At 45.4% G+C, this 27,374-nt stretch overlaps 1 protein-coding gene across 4 annotated transcripts in view; it reads left to right on the forward strand.

Annotated features, from left to right (window-relative positions):
- Window positions 1-27,374, forward strand: part of melt (ventricular zone expressed PH domain-containing protein melted) — a 125,530-nt gene that overhangs the window by 78,177 nt on the left and 19,979 nt on the right. For all 4 annotated transcript variants that reach the window (XM_075684286.1, XM_075684288.1, XM_075684289.1 and 1 more), the window contains exons 12-14: window positions 2,152-2,287; window positions 2,794-2,933; window positions 6,889-7,017. In XM_075684286.1, coding sequence (XP_075540401.1) covers window positions 2,152-2,287; window positions 2,794-2,933; window positions 6,889-7,017 — 405 coding nt within the window. The remainder of the gene's footprint in view (window positions 1-2,151; window positions 2,288-2,793; window positions 2,934-6,888; window positions 7,018-27,374) is intronic.

Consider the following 27,374-nt stretch of genomic DNA (forward strand, 5'->3'; position numbering starts at 1 on the left):
TACCATTATCATTGAAAAAGGTGCACAATCAATGCATTCTACCGGTGCTAACATATGGGGCAGAAACTTGGAGACTTGCAAGATGCTCGAAAATTAGTAAGGGTCCGTGCAAAGAGCGATGGAATGAAGAATGTTAGGTGTAAGGTTAAAAGGCAGGAAGAGAGCAGTGTGGATCAGAGAGCAAGCAGGGATAGTCAATATTCTAATTGACATTAAGAGAAAGAAATGGAGCTGGGCAGGTCATATAATGCATAGGTTAGGTAACCGGTGAACCATTAGGGTTACAGAATGGGTGCCAAGAAAAGGGAAATGCTGTTGAGGACGGCAGAAGATTAGTTGGAATTAGTGCAGGACAGGGCTAATTGGAGATTGCAGGAAGAGGCCTTCGTCCTGCAGGGAACAAGAATAGGCTGATGGTGATAATGATGTCACTACAACAAAATGCCATTTCATTGCAGCATAAGATTGAGCAGTTTTCTTTAATAGCTTTTTGGGTTAATGTTATGAAAGGCAATGAATTTTTTCGCCCCTATAAATTACTTTTTTGGACCACTTAATTATGCAGGAAGGTTTGCAGTCCATGCCTTGTCCAAAAAATTCAAGTCAGCAGTTGTGCAGAACAGTTTCATCTGCAATAAACTTATGAATAAATTTCATCAGCCTCAACAACACATTTCAGTTCTGTGGGAACAAATTTTTCATTATGCAAATAATTTAAGTGACCCTACAAGATTTATGTTGAGTTCTACTCTTTGCTGCATGATGTATACCTCCATGCACCTGACCAAAAATAGTTGTTGCAGGAGGAGAGTCTCCCCCTCTCACTAAGGTTATATTTCAAACCCAGCTCTATTGATGGGGCCCACCGTCACACACTTTGTATCATTTTGTAACAGTTGAGTCCAGAAAATAAAAACACTGTTCAGTAAGAACAGTCCTAATATTAAGGTTTATCCAGAAATTGATACAATACAAAGTTCTTTTGGTGTGGAGCTTCACTTTTGTAAAACCTCAATAGTGTTTAGAATGGAAACAGCGCAAAGTATTCCTTGTCTGAATAATTTGTACTTTTATTCTAAATCTTCCGAGTACCAGGTAGCCCAACACCAAACTCTCAATGGTGTGACATTTCTAGCCTCCATACCTCTTAACGCTTCCCTCCTCACACAAGATAAGCTTCTCCCTCTGTCCCAAGAACAAATGTATTATTATTATTCGATGTGAAACAAGTAATTAATGGATAGAGAGAGAAATAAAGAACGGAGCAGGTCGGCGACTGCCATCGAAAGGGGCACAATGCCTGCCTACTCTTCAGGAAAAAGGATATAGAAACAGAAGTAGAATATAGGAAGAAGGGAAGTAAAGGAATGAAAGGACAAGATCACAGGTCACAAAGACTAAAATAAAGCAACGACAACGAATACAGTGCGGCATTAGGAACAGGAAAAAGAAAACGCAGGTCACACAAATAACAAAAGAATGTGAAGGCGAATACGAATATGAATATGAATGTGAATATTCACTTTAAATTCATTATTCATGTCATGTGGACGTAATACAACACATGCATCAGCATTAACTATCACAATTGCATAGTTAAAAGGCAGCGCAAGACATATGAAAAAAAAATGAGGGACAGGAGACTCAAGCGCTTGTGTTTCTGTCACTTTAGTGCTGCTCACGGTTGTAGATTTATATGAACTCACCACCATCTCACCCCATCATTTCAACATGTGTCAGCGTCTCCTGCTTTGTGTTGCAACGATTCGTGCAATGCTTTGCACAACGTAGGTGTTATCTACACTCTAGTGTGTCAAATTTCTTAGTTACTTCGGATCGTATGTTTTACCAGTTAGTGCATTTTTTCTAAAATGTGTGAACGAGGTTCTACTGCACTTTATCATCCTTGACATCAAACTGACTCTCCACCACTGTAGTTCTGGCATGAAATTCTTAAAGGGGAAGCTTTACCTTGAGTTTGGTCTGTAAAATCAACATTTTTCTGCCAAATTAGTGACAATAAGGTTTTGAAACAATATTGTATTTACCTAAACTGACTTGGTGTTGCTTTGTTCTAAGCTTCAGTAAGGCATAGCATGAATTGATAGGCCTTTCATTTCTGCTTTTTTTCTGTCCCACATTGTTTCGCAGAGGATATCGGTGTTTGAGCCATACCCAATGCGAGATGCAGTGCAGCACTTCTGTGAAAAACACCTAGACAAGATCAAAGCATACATGCAGATCATTTTCGTCAAGCTCCCACTGCCATCTAAGTGCACCATCGAAGGTCAGTGCCTGATTGATTACTGTCATGCAGATTTCTTCAAGCTTTATGGTCAAACTGCTAGAGGTAATATAACGTGCCACACTGTTGCATTGTCGTCATGAGTCTACAGCACAAAATGTAGACACGAATTGGTAGGACCTAACTCAAGTGCTTATCTTGTGACCTATGTCTTTGCGTCGGTGGTTTGCCGCTGTAAAGTTATGAAAATGTCATGCCAACAAGGTCAGAATTCCATCAGTATTATCATTGATTCAAACATGTCATGCATATTGAAGTGAGAAAGAGCGAGTAAGCTTGTGCTGATCAAAAACCTTTTTAACACACAACTGTAAATAAATTGCCAGATATTAGTACATATATATATCAATATGTCTAGTTGCCTCTATGTCATCACTGCTGGACCATAGTGCACCACTTCACAAGTTATTGACAAAGAGAGAATTTCCCTTGGTGACCACAAAGACCCAGCTAAAAAAAACTCTTGCTCTCTCTTTTTGCCTGGACAGAAAGGCGTGCCAAGAAGCATGCCATTCTTCAGTTTGCCTGCCAGGGTAAAGGGGAGCACTGCCTGTATAACAAGAGCCTGTTTGTCATGAAAACCAAGAATCCACGCATATGGATCCACCTAATGTTTCTTGCACTGCAGGTAAGTGTGTCTGATTGAACTAGTTCAGAACCTTTGGGCCATGGCCATGTGTGTGACATTGAGGACATCTTGTGTGTGTCAGGGATCATAATAAATAAATGTAACACTTATATTTCAGCTCTTTATTGTTTTTGTCCAGAACCGGTATAACATAAAACTATTCCAGTCTGTTTTTATTCCAATCTGCTTTCATTCCAAATCCACCATTAGCCCTTCATAATGCATGGGCTAATACATGAATCTGTTTGTATTGATAACTGTGGCCACTACATGTGACTCAGCCGCTAACATACCGATGTCTTTGCATTTTGTAGTAATATATGGTCTGCAGTTTACTGTGCTTAAAGGGACCCTGAACCACCCCTCAGGCTTGGTGAAAAAACACAACCTGCAGGTAGCATCTCAGCCAAATTTTTCAGTCGTGCGCAGCGCGTGGATCTCACAAGCAGAGTGCGAAGTCACCTTTCTCTCAAACGCTCTCTTTTCAACAGAATCCTGACTATCTTCTGGACACTTTATTTTGTAATAGTACGGCAGATTCTTACATGCAGCTGCTATTGGCCTATAGCTAACGTCAACCAAGAATAATGTTTGGATCAGTGTGCTTCTTCCTACCGTTACTGTGTATATTGATGCAGTTTGATAAACAGGCCGAGGTAAGCGAAAATTGGCTTTTGAATTTCGAGAATAATTATCAGGGTGTCTACCAAACGGGAAAACCGGAAATTCTCGGGGATTTTGAGTAGTCTGGAAAAACTTGGGGAAAACTCAGGGAATTTGTGCTTCTATCAGGGAAATTTAGCTGTAATTTTATTGTAAGGGTCGAAAGTCGAGGTAACGCTGGCTCAAGTAACAGACAGGAATCATAATGAATCATTTTTGACCGCCTGTCGTCGGCTGGAGGAGTTGCCAATGTACAGTCAACGACCGACTTTCCGTATTCGTGATAATTTGGACTGTTTCGCGGCACCACCACGTGCCCCATAGAGTCAATGTATCAGAACGTCTGAAATTTTGGATGTAAGAACTCTTCTCCATCTGATTTTCCGGAGGTTTTGCCATGACCGCAGGTCCGAAACGGCATTAATCAAAGCCACCACTGCTGCCATTTTGATTACCTTGCTGCCTCGAACCGGCGCTCTTGCACGCAGATCCGCTGGCAGCTGTAGCCACCACGGCGGCAATGCTAGGCCTAGTTTCTTCGACGTTCGCTATGAAGCTTCTTGCCGTTAGATGCCGTGTTTTTTATTGAAATAATTCGCTGCTGTGAGCAATGGCATGAACTACGCCTTTGTGGTCCTCGCGATTGGCTTAGAAGCTTGGAAAGCACGATGTGTTGCATAATGCCGGTTCCTGAAAGTCAGCTTCGCCTCCGTACACGAATGTTACTTGGTGAAGCATGTGCAAAAGTTTTTCTAGGTATACTTTGTGGCGCAAAATACATTTCTTGAAAAGGGACAGAAGAAAGGAAGGCAGTGAAGCGCTTCACTGCCTTTCTTTCTTCTGTCCCTTTTCAAGAAATGTATTTTGTGCCACAAAGTATACCTAGGAAATCTAAGCACCAACTTGCTCAAGAAGCCCTTTTGGCATACGCAAAAGTATTGCAGTGAAGCATAACAAGCATGGGAAGGGGCTATTGTCATGGTGCACAGTGTGTATTCCTTAATTACACACGCGTGCACCTGGTATTTCCTGTCACAGTATAAGCACCGATATGCCTAATATGTGTACCGGCAGGCCTGCAGAACGTTTTCGAACGTGCCTGTGGCGGTTTGAGCTCTTAAGGGCAGTAAATGACTTGCATTTATTTTTTCCAACTGGCCGATTTTTCTGTTTTTGCGACCCCTATGGAGTTTAAATAAATCGGACGTGGACTGTGCAACTGACCAAGAGGATGTTTCAAATGGTCCATGGGGCGAACGAGTGGTGGAAAGAGGAGAACAGAAAGGACCTACGAATTGAGGAATGAACAGGAAAGGAAGCTTGCTGCCGCCGTTTTTAAGGAGCTTGAGCTCAAAATAACCAAGTGTTGGCTGATGCCGAGATGCAGGTGTCCCTCATCCAAACCAAATAACTTCTTTAAAGCAGTGAAACACAACACTGAGGTGTCATGTGCAGGCTGAAAGTATGTCAGGACAGTTGAAGTTGACTTACGAGCTGTTTAGAGAAAATCTAAATTGTGACAATGTTCGGGCCTCATACCACTGAGCTTGCTATCAGTTGATAGAAATAGCTCATATTCGAAAATATCCTTCTGTATGCATCTCCTTTTTATTCGTATTTGAGAATGTTCGACTCAATTTGCAATTTCTTTCGAAGACATTTTATTTGCTGTGCATTTTCTAACCTCTCCCTTCTCTTCTCTTTTTGAATAACATGAACACTACTCTTTAGTATTCAAATTGGACTAAGTCGTTTAAAAAAAATTTTCATGTGCTTACTGGAGAGTAACAGCATCGGGCGATATGGTTTCAACCCGTCTTGACATAAAACATAGTTCTGCTTCACTCAGGGAATTTTGCAAGGGCACTCAGGGAAAACCTGGAAAACTCAGGGAATTTGGAAATGTCAACTTGGTAGACACCCTGATTATGTATTTCTGGGAGAAACCAACTATCATCTGGTCACGCTCGTGTGCGGCCGCCTACGTAGGTATTAAACTTTGGCTGCTCTGCTTATACGTGTCATAGCCATTGGGTCTCACCAATTTTGACTAGTTTTCAACTGTTAACTAACCTGGAACTACATGAACCTTAAGGTCAGACAACACATACGCTTGCCACTGCGCGCTCACTCCTGGCTGCTCCTGGTTAGACGCCTTGACAAACTTCGCTTCGTAATCAGCCATTGGTAGCGCTTCAAAATGTACAAGTTGAATGTGGCTACTATCCGTCAGTCAAGCAGCACGGCCAGACTAGAGCATATGAGTGCACGCGCACACTCAAGCCCAGTCGTGCGCAAAGCAAACACTGCAATTGCATGTACTAGCTGCAGTCTGCTATGTAGCGTAGATACCACGACCGCGATGGGGTGCCATGATGAGTCTAGTGGCTGAGCGCACTGCTACAGTGAACTATAACTGTAGCACTGCGGCTCACTAAGGACAACCGCGTTTGGTGTGTCGTAGGCGCCAAAATTTGAAATAGTGGCATCTACATGAACATCCAAAATCAGATTTGGACTGTGCGCCACGGTGATCTTCAGTAGGCGGAGTGTTGTAAGCACACCCTGTTCTGCCATAGCCTTCCCAGTGCATATCATTGAAGAAGGAGCGGAAGCACTGTGAACGGTGTGTTTTATTGCCAATAAGTTTGCTTCTGCTGAACGCATTGAAGAACTTGTTGCGCCAAAGTATTTATGAAATAGTCTAACTTCAAATGCATTTCTCAATTTTGATAAAAGGTGGTTCAGGTAAATAGTGTACTTATGTGCTCATAGAATTGAATGTAACCCTATAAAGACGAGACATAGTGTTACGTTGCATTACTGGGATCGATACTCAGTACCTCCAGCAGTTTAGAATAAAAACAGATTGGAATAGTAATTCGACATTATCTCTGCCTAGCTTGCATGTAGTTTTATGGTTTCTAGCAGATTTCGAGCTTTAATTAAGTTGCGTATAGTATGCTTCACCATGTAGTAAGGAAGCGTGAAGCTGAATTCATCTTGGTATTGGTATTTCCATCTGCATCTTTCCACATTTTGATTATGATGTGTTAGTTGCTGCTGCAGATAGACATGCTTGTAGCTTGCATCTCATTGCTGCTTTTATTTGGCTTTTGTCCATTATATACACTATTTCCTTTCCTCCACCTACTCTTTCTTGTGTCAAGAGTAGACATGTTACATTTTCAGGCATTGCGCTATCCTTGTTTTACTGCCTAGTATACTCGTAAGCCTTCTTTTCTCTCCTTTTTCTTTTTCTTGGTGCCTACTTTGAACTCCTGCTACCTAGGCTCGTTCTACAAGTGCCCTGAGTACGCGTGAGTCATCTGTAAGCAGCCTGAAAAATTGCTGGGACACACTGAAGTATGATAACAAGTCATTCCTAGCCTTGGTGACCTCATCATTCCCATCTGCAAAGGTAACTTCTTCATTCTTTGCTGTGCTCTGCTCTGCTCTGCTCAGTGGCTATGGTGTTGGGCTGCTGAGCACGAGGTCGCGGGATTGAATCTCGGCCACGGCGGCTGCATTTTCATGGGGGTGAAATGCGAAAACACCTGTGTACTTAGATTTAAGTGCACGTTAAAGAACCCCAGGTGGTCAAAATTTCCGGAGTCTCCCACTACGATGTGCCTCATAATCAGAAAGTGGTTTTGGCAGGTAAAACCCCATAATTTGAATTTATTTACTCATGACAACAGCAGAAGTATTACTGCATCATTGAACAGAAAACGAAAACTGTGGCAATCCAGTTTGGCCTGTGAACTTACCTGACACTTTCTTGCCTTCTTAGGCCTGTCTTCTAGCACAAGTTCTCTGGTTAATTTTCTAAGACGAATGAGAGGCATGCTAGATCGAGATCACGGTAGCAGGGTGCTTGCATAACATTGATGGGGGCTTTATAAAAGTATTCACCTTCTCTTGCATTTCAGTTCAAAATCATTTGTTACCTTTGTTATGACACGAAATATTTGTAGGTCTGAGTTTAATATGAATACAGTAAAACCTCATTAAACCGTACCCGCTTAAACAGTAGTTTCATTTTAAAGGTAGTAAAGTCAACTCGCTGACTCAGCGGCCATTGAACATAGTGTGTTTTGTATCTGCATAAAACATACCAGCTTATTGTATACGTATTGGTTAACACATAGTGCTTCCACTTTTCGTCGTGCAAACACGGCAGTGCGTCGTCTCCATCGGGCGGCCTGGCAGAACAACAAGCCTCAGAGATTGGAACAACGGCCTCTAAGCGCCCTGTGCGTTTGTGAGTGAAGCCACATCAACATCAACACCATTTCAGTGCCGTGCCAGAGAGTGTTGGGGCATCGTGTAATCAAGGACTCGCGTCATGCTGAAGCTCAGATAAAAAAAGACGCCAGGTGTTCAGCATAGAAAAAAAATTAGATATTGTTCGTGCTATCGAACATAACATGAAGAAGTTGGTGCTGGCACACAACAGGGATCTACTGTTTACTACGGTGTGTGGCATTTGGAATGTGAAGTTGCTCAGCAGCGCTGCTGCGACCGCGAAGAGACATCGGCTATTAGGTTCGACTTTTCACCGTTGCCTTTGTTGTTGGCGAAGTGTCGACTAGCGACCGTGATGAGGCCAACATGGAAAGCGACAGCACGGGCAGTTCAGGCCCGACAGTAGCAGAAGCTATGCGTTACGTCAGCCTCATGAATGCAATCGTTGTGAGGAGGGCAGCACCCCGCAATGAAAAAGGTGCCCCCTGACTTTTGCAGCGTTACCGCGCGCTTGCACGGACAATATGCAATGTAAAACAAGGAATCTGCCATGCGAGTGTTTGCCGAGAAGAGGGAGCTGGCTGAAAAACTGGCTCACTGCTTTGAGTTTGAGGCCGCTGTCGTCGCGGCTAAGTCGCCGCGGCATGAAACAAAAATAAAGCTTTGGCGCACAAAGTGAATAAATACTGCATGTTTTTGCCCTTTCATCGCACTCTCTCCAAGTTCCGTTTCTGACAGGTAAGTGGGCGATCTCATGCTATTTTGGTTAAGCACTACAGTCGAACCCGACTATATCGAACCCGTTTACATCGAATTATTCTATATATTGAACAATTTCTGGACACGATATAGTTACAATGAGTATATATTGCAAAAATTACGCTTACATCGAACAAAAATAGCAGCGACACCCGATATATCGAACGTCAAGCGGCGGAAAGTGCCCCCGGAAGTTGGCTTTCCCTCGCGGTGGCGGAGAAAACCCGGCTGCGCGGCTCCATCCAACCGCTCTCCCTACCGTGACCGTGCCCGACTGCGCTGCTTCGGACGAGCCGTCGGCACCCCCTCCCCCCCCCCCCCCCTGCAAACAATGATCCCGGCCCGCCCACAGCGCTTGCTCAGACAGCCAATCAGATGCTCTTGTGCCTTCGTCATGCAAGATGGCGAAAGTGCGACCTGTCTCGCTGTTTTTGTGTGCGCCTTGTAGGCCTTCTCTCGCAGTGTTGCCGTGATGAAGCGGAAGAATTTGCCTTTCGTCGTGAAGCTCGCAATCATAAATCGTGTCGAACGCGGTGACAAGTCGGATGTCCCCGCAGAGCACAAGATTCCGAGGAGCACTCTCGGCACGATCTTGAAGAATAAGGGGGTGATTAGGGCTAAAGCGTCCAAACTCGCAACCCGGTGCCCGTGGTGCCCAACCCGTACGCACGGCCGTGTATGAGTGGTTAATCTGAAATTGCTTCAGCCGTGCCGACTTCCGCGTGCTCGGTGATGACCGTAAATTCTGATGAATGTGACGAAGCTGTTGCCAGTGTTGCCGAAGTTTGGAGCGAACTGTCAGAATTTCCGGAAGCTGTTGACGAATCAACGATGGATGAGTTTGTGAGCGCAAATGATGTGTCGCGACCACGGGAGAGCCCGAAAACGAAGACTACATTGCCAACATTGTACCGAGCACAAGTGAAAGTGGGCACAATGAGGAAAGCAACGACGGTCCTTGGCCCACATCCTCCGAAGTGATTGGTGCGCTCGCACTAGTCCGGTGCTTCTGCGCGAATGCGGAAAGTTGCGGCCTCAGCTGCTCCGACTCCTTAATGTGGAAAAGTGCGTGCGTCGCAGGCAGCGAAATTGCCAAAGCAGAAGAAAATGCAGGACTATTTCGTGCGAAACTAAGCTAGTTTAATCAATAAAGTGATTTTATAAATGGTATGTGCTTTTGTGACATCCAATTATTTAGCAGGCTTATATCGAATTATGCTCTATATCGAACTGATAGGCGTTTTTTTGCGAGTTCGATATAGCCGGGTTCGACTGTATTACTGTTTATTACATACTTTTTCTGACATCCGGCCAAGTACGGTTTAATGAGGTTTCACTGTGCCACCATTAATGCTAGCATGTGACAAATTGTCAAGGACGCTCTCATAGGCTTACTAGTAAACAAAACAAAAAAGCCATAGTTTCACCCGAAAGGCAAAGCATCAATGCAGTAGCAAATTGGTAGACAGCTATACGAAGTAAGGATGGTAGTTTTATTGGCTGTGTAAACTTCTAAAGATAGACATACTAACTAAATTAACAAGCATAAGGTCAAGCCTGCACAAGCAAACATGAACACATCTCCTCACCACGAAAACTTGCTGTCACAACGCTGGAGTGAGGAAGTGCGGCAGCAGCATTGAACGAACTGACTTTTGTGCTGCCTCTCGCATCAACACAAACTAAGCCATGAAAACAGCGTACGGCAGACTCTGTCCCTGTCACAGATAGCTTTCAAGATAGTGCAGCTTGGGTGGAGCACACGCGACTGCACCAGCATCCGCTGGAGTGGGACGCCCCTCCTCCCTCTGCAGCCGTGTGCGCAATGGAAGATGAATGCGCTTCCGCCCCGCTTTTCTCCCTTGTGTGCGTGAGATTGAGCCACCATCGCCGGCTCGCCCCCACACACTTTCACTTGCACATACAGCGTATGGCGCATGGTGACAATTTTATCACCCTTGGACTCATGGCAATGGCGATGGCAGAAATGTATTTGGAGTGTCCATATAATTGCTCTCGCAATAAAAGAATGAGAAGCCACAATGCATTTCTACATGACTGGCCAACTACAGTGGACGTTGCATGTAGTGCACCAGGCCTGATCAGGCATGATTATAAAAAACCAGGAACAGCGGAGTAAAGACAACAAAATCTACATCAATGAGAAGCATCGCCAATCCCCTTTAATTAGAACGGGGCTTACCTACAAATTTGATGTATTTTGTAGTGCACATGGCCACTGTGTAGGATCAGTCACATATGAAATGCCAACATGCTTATAGGTGACCACCTGCATTTTTAGCCATAAATGGAGCAAATGACATGAATATGTTTGTGTTGAAAACTGCTGTGGCCTCAGTATGTGACTCAGCTACTAACATACTTACTTTGCATTGTATAGCAATACTGTATGGGCTGCAGTTTACTATACATAATATTGCACCTATGTGCTGATATAGCATTTAGCCCTTTAAGAATGAGACATATTGTTATGTTACATTACTGGGATTGATACCAAGCACCTCCGCCAATTTGTTATGTTGTGGAAATCAAGAAATCAGATGCAGAGATGTACTTTCAAGTTGTTCACTAGCAAGGCAACGATACACAAACAAGCCAAGACTGATCCCACCTCAACATGTCAAATTGTTGTCTATTGTCTTTAGCGCTACTCTTGGTTGTGCTGTAACAATATAAATACTCTCAAAGAATGTTTATTTTCTGTCTAAATGTGCAAAACACATCAAGAATAAGTATAATCAATGAAAAGAAAAAGTATTTTGTGGAAGCTTTTTCAGCAATAGGTAGGAAACACCAGGCCGGAAACTGGTAGTGGGCTTCACCCCAAGCCACCTGTGGCTTCGTTTGGAATCTGTATAGACAGCTCTTGTCACATGTGAACCATTTGCTTTACCTCGCATTTGTAGTACCACTGCAGCCAGAGATCTTGCATCGAGCTGTCTCCTATGACTGTGCTTTAAAAAAAGAGTCACATGCCAAACTTTTTCGTCATCCTGTGGACCTGTTCTAAACGAACAAATGATGCTTGCTACCTGTTGTTCGGTGTTGGCTGAAGACATTTAGCCAGAAACATTTTACTCAATACCGAATCTCGGCAAGAAAAACGTTTTTGGTTGGTACATTTCCTGTAGGCAACACACATCCATGAAGAGTTTATGAAAAGACAATAGAAGGAAGATATAGAAGGCACTTCTATGTTTCACCACAGCAGGAATCATGCTGCAGTGAAACAGTTGGAGTTCCTTATATACTCTTGACTTTTGCTAATTTTATATCAGTTATTTTTTACTGTGTCTAAAAGGTGAAGAAGGTATTGATTCTTCCCTGCGCAGAGAAAAAAGATACTTTCTAAATTGAATCATTGGGATAGTCGTTGCTTTCTACCAGAGGAGGTCACTAAAGTTTAAGTTTAATTCATCACCAGATATGTTAAAAGCGGTGGCACAAGCTCAAATGAGAATGGAAGTGCTGTAGAGCCGGTAGCCACCACACAATTTTATGAAGGGCACTTTAATGTCATAGTGTAATACTGACAGCATAAGAGGTCAAGTTGAGGTGGTTGTTGCCAGAATCGAACCAATTGTGTATGAAATTGACATCAGGGATGTGAACAGAAATGCTGATATACTATAAAGTTAAGCCAGTAACAGATGCATACAGTGAAAAATTTTGCCTGTGCAATCTGACAGGCATAGGCCTTCTGGGGGCAGTAGTACTCATTACAACAAATAAGTATGAAAGCTGCAGCTGAGTGCTACTCAATTTAAAATTCCACTCCTTTTGGCAAAACTACTTCCATCTTGCGGAAGCAGTTCCATCCAAGGTATGATGTGCATGGAGGCCTTGCAAGGTAATTTTTATGCTGGAAAGCTGCAAGTGCAGGCAGAGACCATGATAACAAAATGTTTAATTTAAACATTGGATAATTTGAACCAGTTTTTGGATGTTGAGACGTGTAGCTAACAAACTGTCCTTAACAGCTTTCATCGGGTTTTCATCGTTACCCGCAGTCAGTGCTGGGCAGTATTGAAGATACATGTATCTTAGATACTATATTATATACTTTTTGGGTATCTTGTATCTGTACCATGATATGTCTGGCAAGATGTGTATCAGTATCTGTATTTTCGATAAATGAAAGAATGTATCTTGTATATTAATATGCAAGATACTGGCTATCGCAACATCACCGTGCGAACAGACACTGCTGCCGCTAAGCCACCTGAATGAAACTAAAGGCAGGCACATTCTTTTATCTTTCCGCCAGAGCCCTCCAGTGAGAGCAGGCAATGAGGGCAGGATGAGATAAGTAGAATGTGAAAGGTCATTGCAGCTTTATGTGCTCTCTGCAGACACAATGCATCACATAAATGTTGCTACCAGCATTGTTGCTGCTGTACACCTGCCCGGTGACACGGTATTGCGTAAACAGCAAGACGTTCACGGACAAGGTAAATCGCCATAGTGATATATGCACCATCAGGCAGAGGCTTCTTATTGACATTCTTGTAATGATGGTGACCTGCTAGCTGATCAGCATGCAGAGCAGCGATTACTATCAGTTACAAAAGCTACAAGCAATAACCGATGACAGCATACTGCATAAAAAGCTATCATGTTGAGCAGCTAAAGCAACCCCAATAAATAGTTTCCAAATGAAAATACCATACTTTGAGCAAACGAGAAGAGAGGGGGTTAACCGAGGGTCACACTCCTAACTCCCACTAACTAACACTCCCAGGTTTCCCAGGCTAACACTCCCAGGGTTCTACTAGTACACATAAATACCAAAGAAAGTGGATGGGGAAACAGCACCACGGTAGCTCAATTGGTAGAGCATCGCACGCGAAATGCGAAGGTTGTGGGTTCGGTTCCCACCTGCAGCAAGTTGTTTTTTCATCCACTTTAATTTCCATTAATTTATCGTTTCTTTATTTCATTTATTAAGCACAAGTAATTTCCCCTATGTTGTCCTTGGTGTCAGTGTTTGTTGGCTTCTTATGACATACTTTGAGCAAGTAAGACAAAAAACGTGGAGCACGCTTGAGCTTTGCCTTTAAGAGTGGAATGCGAGAGCATTCAAGGATCCCTGACTGCTTCTCACACTTCCCAGCAACTGCAGCTTTCGTAACCGTAATGTTTACCAGGAAACACTGGTGGCAAACACTATGCACGAAAGCAAGCTTTCTGGTAGAAACACGGCTTTTTGCATGGGCTGATCCTGGAGTTAGTGCATAGCCACGCCAACAAAATTGCATAATTTTCAGGTTTCTGTTACTGTTTCGCACTTTCAATATTTAAGACTCAGAAGATTTAACATAAAAGGCATGCGCTGTCGGTTTTGTTTCATGACATTTATTTGTGGGCTGTCATTCTCGAAATTTCAAGGAATAACTTTGTCTAGAATGTAAGACAAGGTATGAGCAACTTTAGTGATAGAATGGTGTAGCAATATAACGCGCACATACTGCATGTCGTATAGCAAGGCGTGGCATGTACATATATTGTATTTACTTGAATGTAGACTGGCCGTGATTCTAAGCCTACCCCCAAAAGTCCTAAGCTAGAAAAAACAAAGTACTTACCTCGAATGTTAGGCCGAACAAAAAATAAGAACAGCGTTCACAAAATGAAAACTGAATTTTATTTTTATTTACACTTACTGCAGCATCGGTGAGGCTATTGCAGGAGTGGGTAGTGAGGAAAAAAAGAAAGTGAGAAAACAAAGTACAGGCACAAAAAAATATGAATATCAAGTAAATGCAATGGTTTTCAAAAATTCTTGCATAGGTAAAGAGCGGATGCTTCCAGGTAGGGAATTTCAGAGTTCAATAGCCAATAGAAAGAAGCTGTGCTTGAACATCTCCGTTCGGCAAAAGAAAGGGATGAGGTTGAGATTATGAGAACTCCTAGTGATAGAAGGTGGACTAAAGTTCAAATAATTATTTAGTGTAGTGTAACAAGGCGCTCAGAATGAACCAGCGTGTGTGAAAATTTCATGCATTCTAAGCAACGGCAAGATGAAAGAACTGTAAGACCTGTAGCTGTATAATGAGAAGAAGGGGAAAAATCTCGGCTATAGTTGCAAAAAATGAAGCGCACAGATTTCTTTTGGACTGATTCTAATTTTTTTATATCGGATTTCTTATGAGGATTCCATATGACGCAGCCGTAACCAAGAATGGGGCGGATAAGTGTTTTATACATCAGCAGTTTGGCATCCTTTGGAGCCTTACGCAATGAACGATGGAGGTAACCGAGATGTCTAAAAGCTTTGTTACATATGATATCAATGTGTTTTGACCATGACATGTCATGAGAGAAATGAAGACCAAGGTATTTAAATTCGGTTACTCTTTTTAACTCTTGACCATGGAAAGTGTATGTGAAGAGTGATGGAGATGGGCGTCTGGAAAAGGACATGGAAACAGTTTTAGAGAAATTGATGTTAATTTGCCATTCCTTGCATCACATACAAAATTTTGCAGATTAGTCATTAACCCTTTGAAGGTTTTTGCCGTACATGTACGGCGGTGGTTTTCTGCCCGCAAGGTCTTTGCCGTACGGGTACGGTTTCGACCCTCCGTTTTAAATTTCGCACCATAATGATGATGCGTGCTCACTGGGAGGTGCTGCCACCTCATAGGACTTACAAGAAGCGTTTGAAATTTGTGCTACCTTCTTGGGGAGATAAACAGAACTGATTTAGAGCTTGAGCGCGTCGCGCAGACTGCGGCAACACCCCTTTTGCGGTTTCGGTTTCGCCGCGTGATCGCAACGGAGGCGCACAAAACATGATTTTTCTCTTTGTCGGCAATCTCTCGCAGGGGCGGCGGAAGTTGATTTCTATCTTGATTGGCGCTGCTCTTAGCTTGTTTATCACCGCCGCTCGCGAGGTATTCTCGCTCTCTGCGGCAAGGCGCTTACGCGAGAGGGTGCCTCAGATCTCTGCCCAAGGCAGCCGCACGCGGAGAGGATGTCTTGTGCGCCAACACAACTCGTCGCTCCAAGAGGAGAACAGACACGCATTTTAGGTGTGCAGACTGCGATAAGGCGCTGTGCGTAGACCCGTGTTTCAAGGAGTACCACACTCTGAAATACTATTGAACATTTTGCAGTTCTGAGCGATGCCAACAACAAAATACTGTTCCTAATTTTTTTTAGTATTTATTCCCGACTTTATACATTTTGTACATTCAAGATCCACAATAAAGTAATTTGACCACCTGGGAAAGTTTTTTTCAATATAATTCGAGCCTCAAAGGGTTAAGTAAATCATGATACCTTGGTGGGTTAACATTATGATAGAGGTCGCAATCGTCAGCGTAAAGACGAATATTAACGGACACGCAATGTGGCAAGTCATTAATATATAATAAGGAAAGAAGCGGGCCTAAAACGGAACCTTGTGGGATGCCGCATGAAACACTGACAGAAGAGGAAATAGAGCCGTTAAGGTGCACGGACTGAGAATGCTGGGTTAGGAAGCTGTGTATCCAACCAACCAGAGAAGGGTTATTTAGAATGGAGTTAAGCTTGTAGAGGAGTTTTGGGTGTGGGATGGTGTTGAAAGCTTTGGATAAGTCAACAAAAATGCCATCAATCTGTCCGCCTAAATCTAATGACTGACAAATATTGTGCGTGAATTCGATTAGTTGTGTAGTAGTGCTATATCCGTGATAGAAACCGTGCCGGTAATTCGACAGGATATTGTGGCTTTCAAGAAATTTAGTGATGTGTTTAAAAATTATTTGTTCGAGTAACTTGCATGAATGGGCAGTTAAGGAAATGGGTCTGTAGTTCTGCAGAAGTTGAGCGTTACTGGATTTGTATATAGGAATGACCTTAGCGAGCTTCCAGGATTGCGGAACACTGGTGGTGGATAATGATTTACAGAAGATAACGGAGAGGTATCTGCTTGTTCAAAGTGAGTAGCAAACGAGGAAGGAATTGGGTGTGTCATCTGGGCCACAGCTCTTTTTAGCATCTAAATGGAGGATAATGTTCAGAACATCTAAACTAGAGACGACGATGTCTTCAACAGGAGGGTATGAGTCACAGCTAAAAGGTGGAAGTGGAGTTATTGTGTGTGAACACGGAATGAAAATAGGTGTTAAAAGCGGAAGCAATCATGAGTGAATCTGAAACTGCAAAGTCATTAACAGTTAAACTGTTAGAAGTACTGTTACTTGGCACTATCAATTTGCAGAACATATAAGGGTTTGTTTTAATTAATTTTGGCAAAGTAACAGCAAGGTAGCTCCTTGGCGTCCTTGAACTCTGCAATTTTGACAGGATTACCATTTCTTTTAGACTTGCGCAATCTCAGAACACAACGCGATAAATGCAGTAGTTCTCTTCTCATCCACAGTGAAGTGATATTTTTCTTTTTTGTTTTCAAGGGAACAAACTGGTTAACACATGTTTCAACAATATGCTCAAGAAACCTTACGGCAACATCAACATCACTGTTCAAAGATAATTCTTGAAACTTCTCAAACGATTCGCTAAGTGTGTCAGTAATTGCAGCATCATTGGCACGGCTAAAATCACGAAAAGTGCTGTACTCAATCCGCAGTTTGGGAACAATACAGCAAACTGAGAACAGCAGTACGGCTTTGTTGTCAGAAATCCCATTAGTAACGCAGCACTGGAAGCCACTCTTGAAAAAAACTTGAGCTAAGAAAAACTAAATATAGGACAGCTGTTTCCTTGGTGTTCTCGGGGACAGTCTGATTAAGACCGAGTGATAGGGAAAGGCGCAATAATTTTCTTGAGAAGGACATGTCGTAGCGTGTAATGGTGAGAGAGGGCCAGTGAATGTCTGGTGCATTAAAATCTCCCATAAGTATTATATTTGATGATTTCAAATCATGCAAGATGTTGCTAAGAAAACCGAACTGATCATCGCAAGAGCCGGGAGGCCGTTAAAACACTCCAATTAATGCGGATGACCTTTCCAAATGAATCTTGCACAAAAGCAATTAAATTTCACATGAAATTTCGAGAACTGAAAACTGCAGGTGGGATTGTATATAGAGGGCGACACCACTGCCTCTACCGTTTGGTCTGTCAACTCTTACCAACGTCTATCCATTTAATGCAACTTCAGAGTCGTATATGCCGTCATGTAGCCATGTTTCCGTAATGCCTATAATATGGGGGGGAATAAGCAGTTACTAGAGAGATGAAGTCGGAAAATTTGTTGAGAAGGCTTCTTGCCTTAATATTTAATACACGGAGGTCATTGGTTTTGTGACGAAGTAGTCAAGATGGAGAGGCAGGTGTGACACTATTTAGTGGTGTGTTATGAGGTACTTTCTCTAATGTACTAGAAGCGCTGTTCCGGTTGTAGCGAACTTTATCGATAAATATATGGTCACACCGTATGCGGACCGTACACCCATTGTTTCTATAACTCTCAGACGCTTACCAAAGTTTTTTGCAGATATTCCAGACACGTAGTGAAATATCTTCTGAAATACGGTAATCGGTTTCCTTAAGCTTGTGACCACTTTTTAACACTGAAACTTTCTCCCAGTAGTCCAGAAGTTTCATAATCACGGGTCGCGGACGGTCACGTGAAGGCGATCCAAGACGATGGCATCTTTCTATTTGAGGACAGCTCATTTTAAGTTTATCTTCAAACCATTTTGCAATGTCTGCGGACAGGCATTCATTATCTTCATTGGAGGATTCTGGCAGACCGGGTAAGATTAAATTGTTCCTGCAAGCACGGTTTTCTAATTCATCATTTTCAGTTGAAAGGCTGTAAATTTCGTTAGACGTGCGAGTTCACTGTTAAGGCTGCCGCTTTCGACGGCAGGCTTTTGTGACGAGGACTCCAGAGCGGCCAGATGCGATTCAATAGTCTCAAAATGTGTATTAACAGATTGTTGAAAGTTTTTAATTTTGGTGATATCCTCAGCTAATCTTTTCTGTCCATTCAAGAGCTCAGCGAGCTCAGACACCGATGGTTGATCGGCAGAACCTTGCGAAAGGCGCAGATTTTTTTGGGAGTGAGGACCAGGATTGCTTTCAACATCACCACTCTGTAACAGTCTACTAACACAAACAGCGAGCTGCGAGTACAAAGAAATATAACCAAAGCATCTGCGAGAATGGTGCGGGCAAGGGAGCAGCAGTAAGAATCAATCATCAGAGTGAATACAGGGGGCATTCTGAAAGTAACATACCTGCGTAAGAAATAGGCAGTGGGTAAGCATGGTGCTCGTACTGCTGCCGCCTTGCCCATTGAAGATGGAAGGATATGGCTTTGAATTTATAGGCAGAATCGTTGACTTCATGCGACTGGGCTTGATTGTGGATGGACGGTTCAGTGTGCCAGCTATGCCCGAGTTGCGGGCACATGTGGTGGCGGGCAGATCAAGACAGTCATCCGTAAGGGAGATAGGACAGTTCGTACAGCAGCCAGCGGAATCACCCAGGGACGTTGACGATGGCGGTGAGTGCATGAGAGCTGTGATGTCAGGAGAGATGACCGCAGCACATTCGAACTGGCAACAAGCGAGGAAGGCGATCTGCGTAAGAAATAGGCAGCGGGTGAGCATAGTGCTCGTACTGCTGCCACCTTGCCCACTGAATATTGAATATGATTCATTATTGAATATGAGCATGCTGAGCTCATCCTACGTTGTCGTCGTTGCTGTGGTCTGGTAAACGCCATCCTTGTTGTGGCGCACGCAGAAAGCATCTCCCGTTGCCCCCTCCAGCGACAGACGTTTTTCTCATTGATGCTGAAGTCCTGCCTGGGTTCAACGTATGACGATGCCTCTTTGGCTAGCACCACTTTTCGTATGAAAGCGGCATTATAGTGGCATCGCTTGTTTGATTCTATTACAATAATGCCATGCTGCACGCCAAATTGCCAATACAACGCAGGTCAAAATGATGACGTTGCTCGCGTACCGAACTTGGCTACTGGCACAGCTAATAGTGGCTGTGATATGACTTTTCTAGATGGCGCTAGCTATGCACGATATTTATCAATTTCAATTAAAAACTGGTGCATTTTTTAAAATCCTCGAATCTAAGCCGACCAGAGTTTGGTCCCTAGAGAAAAAGACGATCGGCCTAGATTTGAATAAGTATCGTACCTAAATATATACAAAAATTTTCGCTTGTGGACAACTCCGTCGGCGCCGACACTGGTGTCGGTGTTGCGTTAAAAGCACGTTAAATATATTGCGATACTAACAGACATTTCATTGAAATGAAGGTTTTATTTCCAAGCAAACATTTTTGTGCATATGCATTTGCTGCTACATAATGTAGATCTATAATAAGAAGTTAGCGAATGTATCGAAGTATCTCAAGCTACAAATGGCAAATATTGTGTCAAATGCAATAGTTGCGGTGATATCTTGTATCTATATCTCAAATGCTTGTTTCCAGAGTGTCTTGTATTGCTACATGATACATTTGCAGAGTATCCTTGCCCAGCCCTGCCCACTGTGCTGCCTTTGTTGCTGTTTGCTACAAATAAACTCAGTCACAAACTCAAATTAGACTACATGCTTATATTTTTGGCTTGGCCTTGAGCATCCTTTAGTGTTACTTTGACTGTGACTCGAACTTACTCTAAATACTGTTCACAAAAAGAAATTCAAACATTCCACCACTTTAGTTCTATAATCTGCGGTTAAACCTTGATATAACGAACTTTAATGCAAAGAAATAATCAATATAACAAAGTATTTCACTGTTCAGAACTTGTCCACAAAACGTGTATTTATAACCTTAATATAACAAGGTGTATTTATACACAGTTGCCTACCATCTTCTGCCTGCGACTCTATACCACCTGGTGTCGGCCCGCTACCCTCACAGGTCAAATAGTTATAATTACAAGCGGCTGCTTGTGAATGCACCTCTCAAATTGAGCATTCTGCGACTAAGAACTACTGCCGAAAAGGAGCAGCGTCATGTTCCACATAAAGTCTAAGTGCAATAAGGTCCTATTGCGCTAAGTGTGCTTTATGCTTTGGGTGGGATTGAAAGTGTGTGTGGGTGAGCCAAGAAGGATGCTGGCTTGATGAGCACCGTTTTCTTGCATGAGCAAGAAGAAAGGGGGAGGGAGGGGAGCTCATGGAAACACTATCAAGCGCATGCAAGGGGAGGAGGAGAGGGCTGGCTGATGCATGCCCTATTTTCTAGCATGGCCTTGGCTGCACATGGCTGTTAGTGCACCTGAGTGCATACACACACCGTGTGCCCCTTTTTTTAGAGGTAATCTGCCATGTGTGCTAAGAGTGGGTGTGCCAAGATGCTGTTGCATTGTTTGCTGTCTTCCTGTGTGTTTTGTGCTGGAGGTTGCATGATCCTGAATTTTGGAGATGCATTGAAGTGAGAGGCAGATCAAGCATTCGCACCCTGCTGCCAGTGCTTTTCATGATAGCGTTGTCCCACTGCGGGTGACACTATCAGTCACAGCGGTGGAGTGGATGCAGAAGCATCGCTGGTTTCATTTAATTCTCACTGCTGATGTGAGACCCGCCGTGGTTGCTCAGTGGCTATGGTGTAGGCTGCTGAGCACGAGGTCGCGGGATCGAATCCCGGCCACGGCGGCCGCATTTCGATGGGGGCGAAATGCGAAAACACCTGTGTACTTAGATTAAGGTGCACGTTAAAGAACCCCAGGTAGTCGAAATTTCCGGAGTCCTCCACTACGGCGTGCCTCATAATCACAAAGTGATTTTGGCACGTAAAACCCCATAATTGAATTGAATTGCTGATGTGAGGAAATCTTTGACGTGGCATGAAGCTGTATCTTTCGTCACTGACTCTCAAATTAAACAAATTGAATTCTTTTCTCTAATTCAGATTTGCTTTTTTCTGTTGCTCGATAATTCTAAAAATCCTGTGGCTCCTTCTGCGCAAGAATCATTGATCGACGAATGTGCTTATTTACATAGAAGGTTGAAGTTCAATACAACAAAATTTTGCCATAACAAAGCAAATTGGTGATTTTACCAACTTCGTTACATTAAGTTTTAACTAAACTTGTGTAGACTAATAGATAATCTTAAATTAGGATACCCAAATGGTTTGCATTCTGCTTGCATATGCAAGCCACTTGGCTCCAAACAAGTCCCAAGCAGTGTTTGAGTTCTTACATAAGGAAGCAGATTCTATCTAGTGTAAACCTCTCTGATGTCAACTTAGCAGTGCCTTCTTGTAACAGCTTAGTGATAAATACAATTTGTATGGGATGGAAGTATGTATCGAGTGCATATTGACACGTGTACTTATCTGTATCTGGCAACCACATTTCGCCGCCTAACAGCACAGCGTGAGACGCGCGTGCATGTACCTGAAGTTTCTGGAAAGTTATTGATGTTTCTATCCGCTGTCTGTTGTCGCCGAACCATATGTTATCTGATTTCATCACCTGACGCGAATGGTGTAGAACTTTGTGGAAGGCACGCGGATCCGAACGATTAGTCTGGAACATTCAACGACTGCTCTATAAAAGCCGACGCGCTTGACCCGCTGATCAGATTTTCGCCAATCGCCGACCGCGTTCGCCGCTATCGTTGTGCTATAAGTGTAGCCTCTTTTGTGGGCACAGGTTCGCCCAATAAAAGCTAGTTTTGTGTTTAACAGCATTGCTACTGTGTTCTTTGACGTCACGACCACGTGACATCTGGTGGAGGTGCTTTGCGTCATGTACCGGATGCCCCCACAAAGCCGTGACCCAAGTCCTCACGCGGAAGACACCAACGTCGCCAAGAACCAGCGAGGTAGCCGCAGGCTGCAAGGACTGCCCCCGGAGCACGGACTTTTGCCAGAGACGACTAGGAAGATCGCCACTAAGTCCACCCCAATGGCAGCCCCAGCATCCCCCGTCGTGCTGCAGCAGCCCAGGGAGCCTCCGACGTTCCGCGGTTCAACTTTCGAGGACTTGGAAAGCTGGCTTGAGACGTATGAGAGAGTCGCTGCGTTTAACAACTGGAACAGCGACGACAAACTGCGACATGTCTTCTTCGCATTGGAAGATGCAGCCAGGACGTGGTTCGAGAACCGAGAAGCCACCTTAACGACCTGGGAACTTTTCCGTAGCGGCTTCCTGCAGACATTCACAAGCGTCGTGCGCCAAGAACGAGCCCAAGCGCTATTAGAAACCCAGGTGCAGCTACCTAATGAGACAACCACGATCTTCACGGAGGAAATGAGCCGTCTCTTCCGCCACGCCGACCCTGAAATGCCCGAGGAGAAGAAAGTCCGCCTACTCATGCGTGGTGTGAAGGAGGAACTTTTTGCCGGAATGGTACGAAGCCCACCGAAGACCGTCGACGAGTTTCTTCGTGAGGCCACCAGCATCGAGAAGACACTCGAGATGCGGAACCGGCAATTCAACCGCCGCACGAACTCGGCAAACTACACCGGAGTTCAGTCACTGGCCACCGACGACCTACGCGAGACTATTTGAGCTGTCGTGCGGGAGGAGCTACAGAAGCTGTTCCCATCATCACAGCCTCAAGTGGCTTCGATTGCCGACGCCGTACGTGAGCAGCTCCAACAACAACTCGGAGTTGCCCCTGAATTGCCGCAGTCTCAGCCGCAAGCGATGACCTACGCCGCCGTCGCCCGCCGTCAGGGTCCCCCTCCACGACCTCGCCAGGGCCCCGTAACGCCGCAATTCCGTCGACCACCACCGCCGCCGCCAGCACGCCCACCCGTCGCCCAGCGCAGCTACCCGAGGAAGACAGACGTTTGGCGCGCTCCTGACCACCGCCCGCTCTGCTACCACTGTGGAGAAGTGGGTCACGTCTACCGATGATGCCCATACCGGGAGATAGGACTGCGAGGTTTCGCCGTGAACGCTCCGCGCCCGCAGCAATGTGAACGCCCTCACGATATCGCCGACTACCTCGCCGCTACTCAGTGGAGCTCTCGACGACCGTCGCGTTCGCCATCACCAGGTCGCTACCTGTCGCCGCAGCGCCGACCATACACTGGCCCAGCCAGAGGCCGGTCAGCGAGCCCATATCCGGAAAACTAAAAGCAGCAACCGATGGAGGTGCAGTTGCTGTTCGTCGAACTGATGAAGATCCTCCGCCGCCGACGAAGACACCGAAGAAACTACCTCGACGACATAACGACATGCCGCCGTCCCGACTAAGTCTGGAAGCAAAGAATACGACGATGAAAGACGACCTGACGACGTGACGTTCCAGCTTCAATCCAACACGACGCAGCCGTGATCCGATGCCGAGACCTAACTGCAACGCCAGACAAAGAACCACCGACCTCGACGTGCTTCTCGACGGCCACGCAGTCACCGCTTTAGTGGACACAGGAGCCGATTACTCCGTCATGAGTGGACCCATCGCTGCGCAGTTGAAGAAAGTTAAAACTGCATGGGAAGGCCCTCAAATTCGAACTGCTGGAGGACACCTCATCACACCGACTGGAATCTGCACGGCAAGAATAACCATTCATGACAGGACTTACCCTGCTACCTTCGTTAACCTCCAACAGTGTTCACGAGACGTCATTCTCGGTATGGACTTCCTGAACCAACACGGCGCAATCATCGACCTGAAATTGAAGTCAATAACGCTGTCGGAAGATAAAGCGATACTGCCGGAGAGCCCTCCTATTCACCACGCCTTGAGTGTGCTCAAAGACCAAGTGAGCATCCCGTCTCACTCCAGCATTGTTATTTCGGTCGGCACCGAAACACCCGCTGACGTAGAAGGCGTCATCGAAGGCGACCAACGTCTACTGCTAGACCGTGAAATTTGCGTTGCAAGAGGGATCGCTCGACTGCATGGAGGGAAAACTAAAGTGTTGCTGACGAACTTCAGCCAGGAGTTCAAGCACATCAACAAGGGCATGACGATCGCGTACATCGAGGAATTTCTGGAAACCAGTAATGCGTTTGTCCTCTCGGATTCCACCGCATCTACCCCGACGACGATGGTTCCCGAACCAGACTACGACATTAATCCAAGTCTCCCCATGATTAAGCAACAGCAGCTCAGAAGTCTGCTCCGACGATACAAAGGCTGCTTTTCGACGTCATCTAGGATTCGACAAACACCAGTCGCCAAGCATTGCATAATCACCGAGGAGTGCGCTCGACCAATCCGCCAGAGCCCTTACCGAGTTTCGCCGCGAGAGCGTGCAGCTATAAGAGAACAAGTCGACGAAACGCTGCGCAACGACATCATCCAGCCCTCGAAAAGCCCGTGGGCATCCCCTGTTGTCCTGGTAAAGAGAAAGGACAGAACCCTACGTTTCTGCGTCGATTATCGTCGTCTGAACAAGATCACGAAGAAGGACGTATGCCCCCTTCCACGAACAGACGAAGCATTGGATCGGCTCTGTAACGCTAAATACTTCTCGTCGATGGACCTCAAGTCTGGCTATTGGCAAATAGAAGTCGACGAAAGAGATCGCGAAAAGACGGCCTTCATCACCCCAGACGGCCTCTACGAGTTCAAGGTTATGACATTCGGACTGTGCTCGGCGCCTGCAACGTTCCAGCGCGTCATGGACACGGTGTTAGCAGGATTGAAGTGGCAGACCTGTCTCGTTTACTTAGATGACGTCGTCGTCTTCGCCGAAAATTTCGACGATCACCTCAAGCGGCTTGCGACAGTACTAGAGGCCATCAAGTCGTCAGGGCTTACTCTGAAGCCAGAAAAATGCTGCTTTGCTTACGGTGAGCTTCTGTTCCTAGGCCACGTAATCAGCAAATCTGGTGTCCGTCCAGACCCGCACAAGACAGCTGCCATCGCACAGTTCCCGCAACCCATCAACAAGAAGGCAGTGCGTAGATTCCTTGGCATATGTGCCTACTGCAGGTGCTTTGCCAAGGACTTTTCACGCATCGCCAAGCCATTGACACGTCTAACTAAATGTGATGTTGAGTTCAAGTGGGAAACGCCGCAGGCCGATGCATTTGAAGAATTCAAACGACGCATGCAGTCGCTGCCGGTACTTGCGCACTTCGACGAGTACGCCGATACAGAAATCCATACTGACGCCAGTAGCCTAGGCCTCGGTGCCGTTCTAGTCCAGAGGAGAAACGGAGTCGAACAAGTGATAGCTTACGCTAGCCGGTCGCTGTCAAAAGCGGAAGGCAACTATTCTACGACCGAAAAGGAATGCCTCGCCATCATTTGGGCTACAGCTAAATTTCGCCCTTATCTTTATGGCAGGCCATTCAAAGTCGTCAGTCACCATCACGCGTTGTGTTGGCTAGCGAATATAAAGGATCCTTCAGGACGACTGGCGCGGTGGAGCCTCAGACTACAAGAATACGACATCACTGTAACCTACAAGTCCGGACGAAAACACTCCGATGCCGATTGCTTATCACGCGCCGCCATTGACCCGCCGCCGCAAGACGACGAAAATTACGACGCCTTCCTTGGAATGATAAGTGCGAAAGGCTTCGCTGAACAGCAACGGGCAGACCCGGAGCTAAAAGGCCTCGTCGAATATTTGGAAGGGCACACCGACGTTGTCCCGAGGGCATTTAAGCGCGGATTATCTTCCTTCACGCTTCAAAACAATCTACTCGTGAAGAAGAACTTATCACCAGTCCGTGCCAACTACCTTCTTGTTGTACCGTCAGGACTTCGTCGAGAAGTATTGCACGCCCTACATGACGATCCAACCGCTGGGCACCTCGGATTTTCCCGGACACTATCGAGGATAGAAGAAAAGTATTATTGGCCGCGCCTGACCGCCGACGTCGCCCGTTATGTCAGAACATGCCGAGACTGTCAGCGATGCAAGACACCGCCGACAAGGCCAGCTGGATTACTACAGCCAATCGAGCCTCCCTGCCGACCATTCCAGCAGATCGGGATGGACTTGCTGGGACCCTTTTTGACGTCAACAACCGGAAATAAGTGGATCGTCGTGGCGACGGACTACCTCACCCGCTTCGCTGAAACTAAAGCGCTGCCGAAAGGTAGCGCAGCCGAAGTGGCGAAATTCTTTGTCAAAAACATCCTGCTGCGACATGGCGCCCCAGAAGTCCTCATCACTGACAGAGGAACGGCCTTTACAGCGGAGCTCACCCAAGCCATTCTGAAATACAGTCAGACAAGGCACAGGAGGACAACGGCCTACTATCCGCAGACGAATGGTCTTACGGAGCAGCTGAATAAGACCCTCGCCGACATGCTAGCGATGTACGTCGACGTCGAACACAAGACCTGGGATGCCGTCCTGCCATACGTAACATTCGCTTACAACATGGCGGTGCAAGAAACAACACAGATCACGCTGTTCAAACTGGTCTACGGCAGGAACCCGACGCCGACGCTCGACGCCATGCTGCTGCACGTCACTGACGAGGAGAACCTTGACGTCGCTACCTATCTCCAGCGCACCGAAGAAGCCCGACAGCTCGCCCGCCTGCGAATAAAGGACCAGCAGAGGACCGACAGCCGACACTACAACCTCCGACGACGCTTCGTCGAGTACCAACCCGGTGACCGTGTTTGGGTTTGGACCCCTATACGCCGACAAGGACTGAGCAAGAAGCTTTTGCGTCGCTATTTCGGACCGTACAAGATCATCCGACGTATTGGCGCACTGGACTATGAGGTCGTGCCAGACGGCATTTCGCTATCACAGCGGCGCCGCTCACGACCTGAAATAGTCCACGTTATGCGACTCAAGCCGTACTACCAGCGTTAATGAACTTTGGGGCTTCGCTTAACTGACCTTTGGACTTTGTTTCTTTTCGTTGTTTTGTTACTT

This window comes from Dermacentor variabilis, chromosome 3, assembly GCF_050947875.1.
Source record: "Dermacentor variabilis isolate Ectoservices chromosome 3, ASM5094787v1, whole genome shotgun sequence".
NCBI lineage: Eukaryota > Metazoa > Arthropoda > Arachnida > Ixodida > Ixodidae > Dermacentor > Dermacentor variabilis.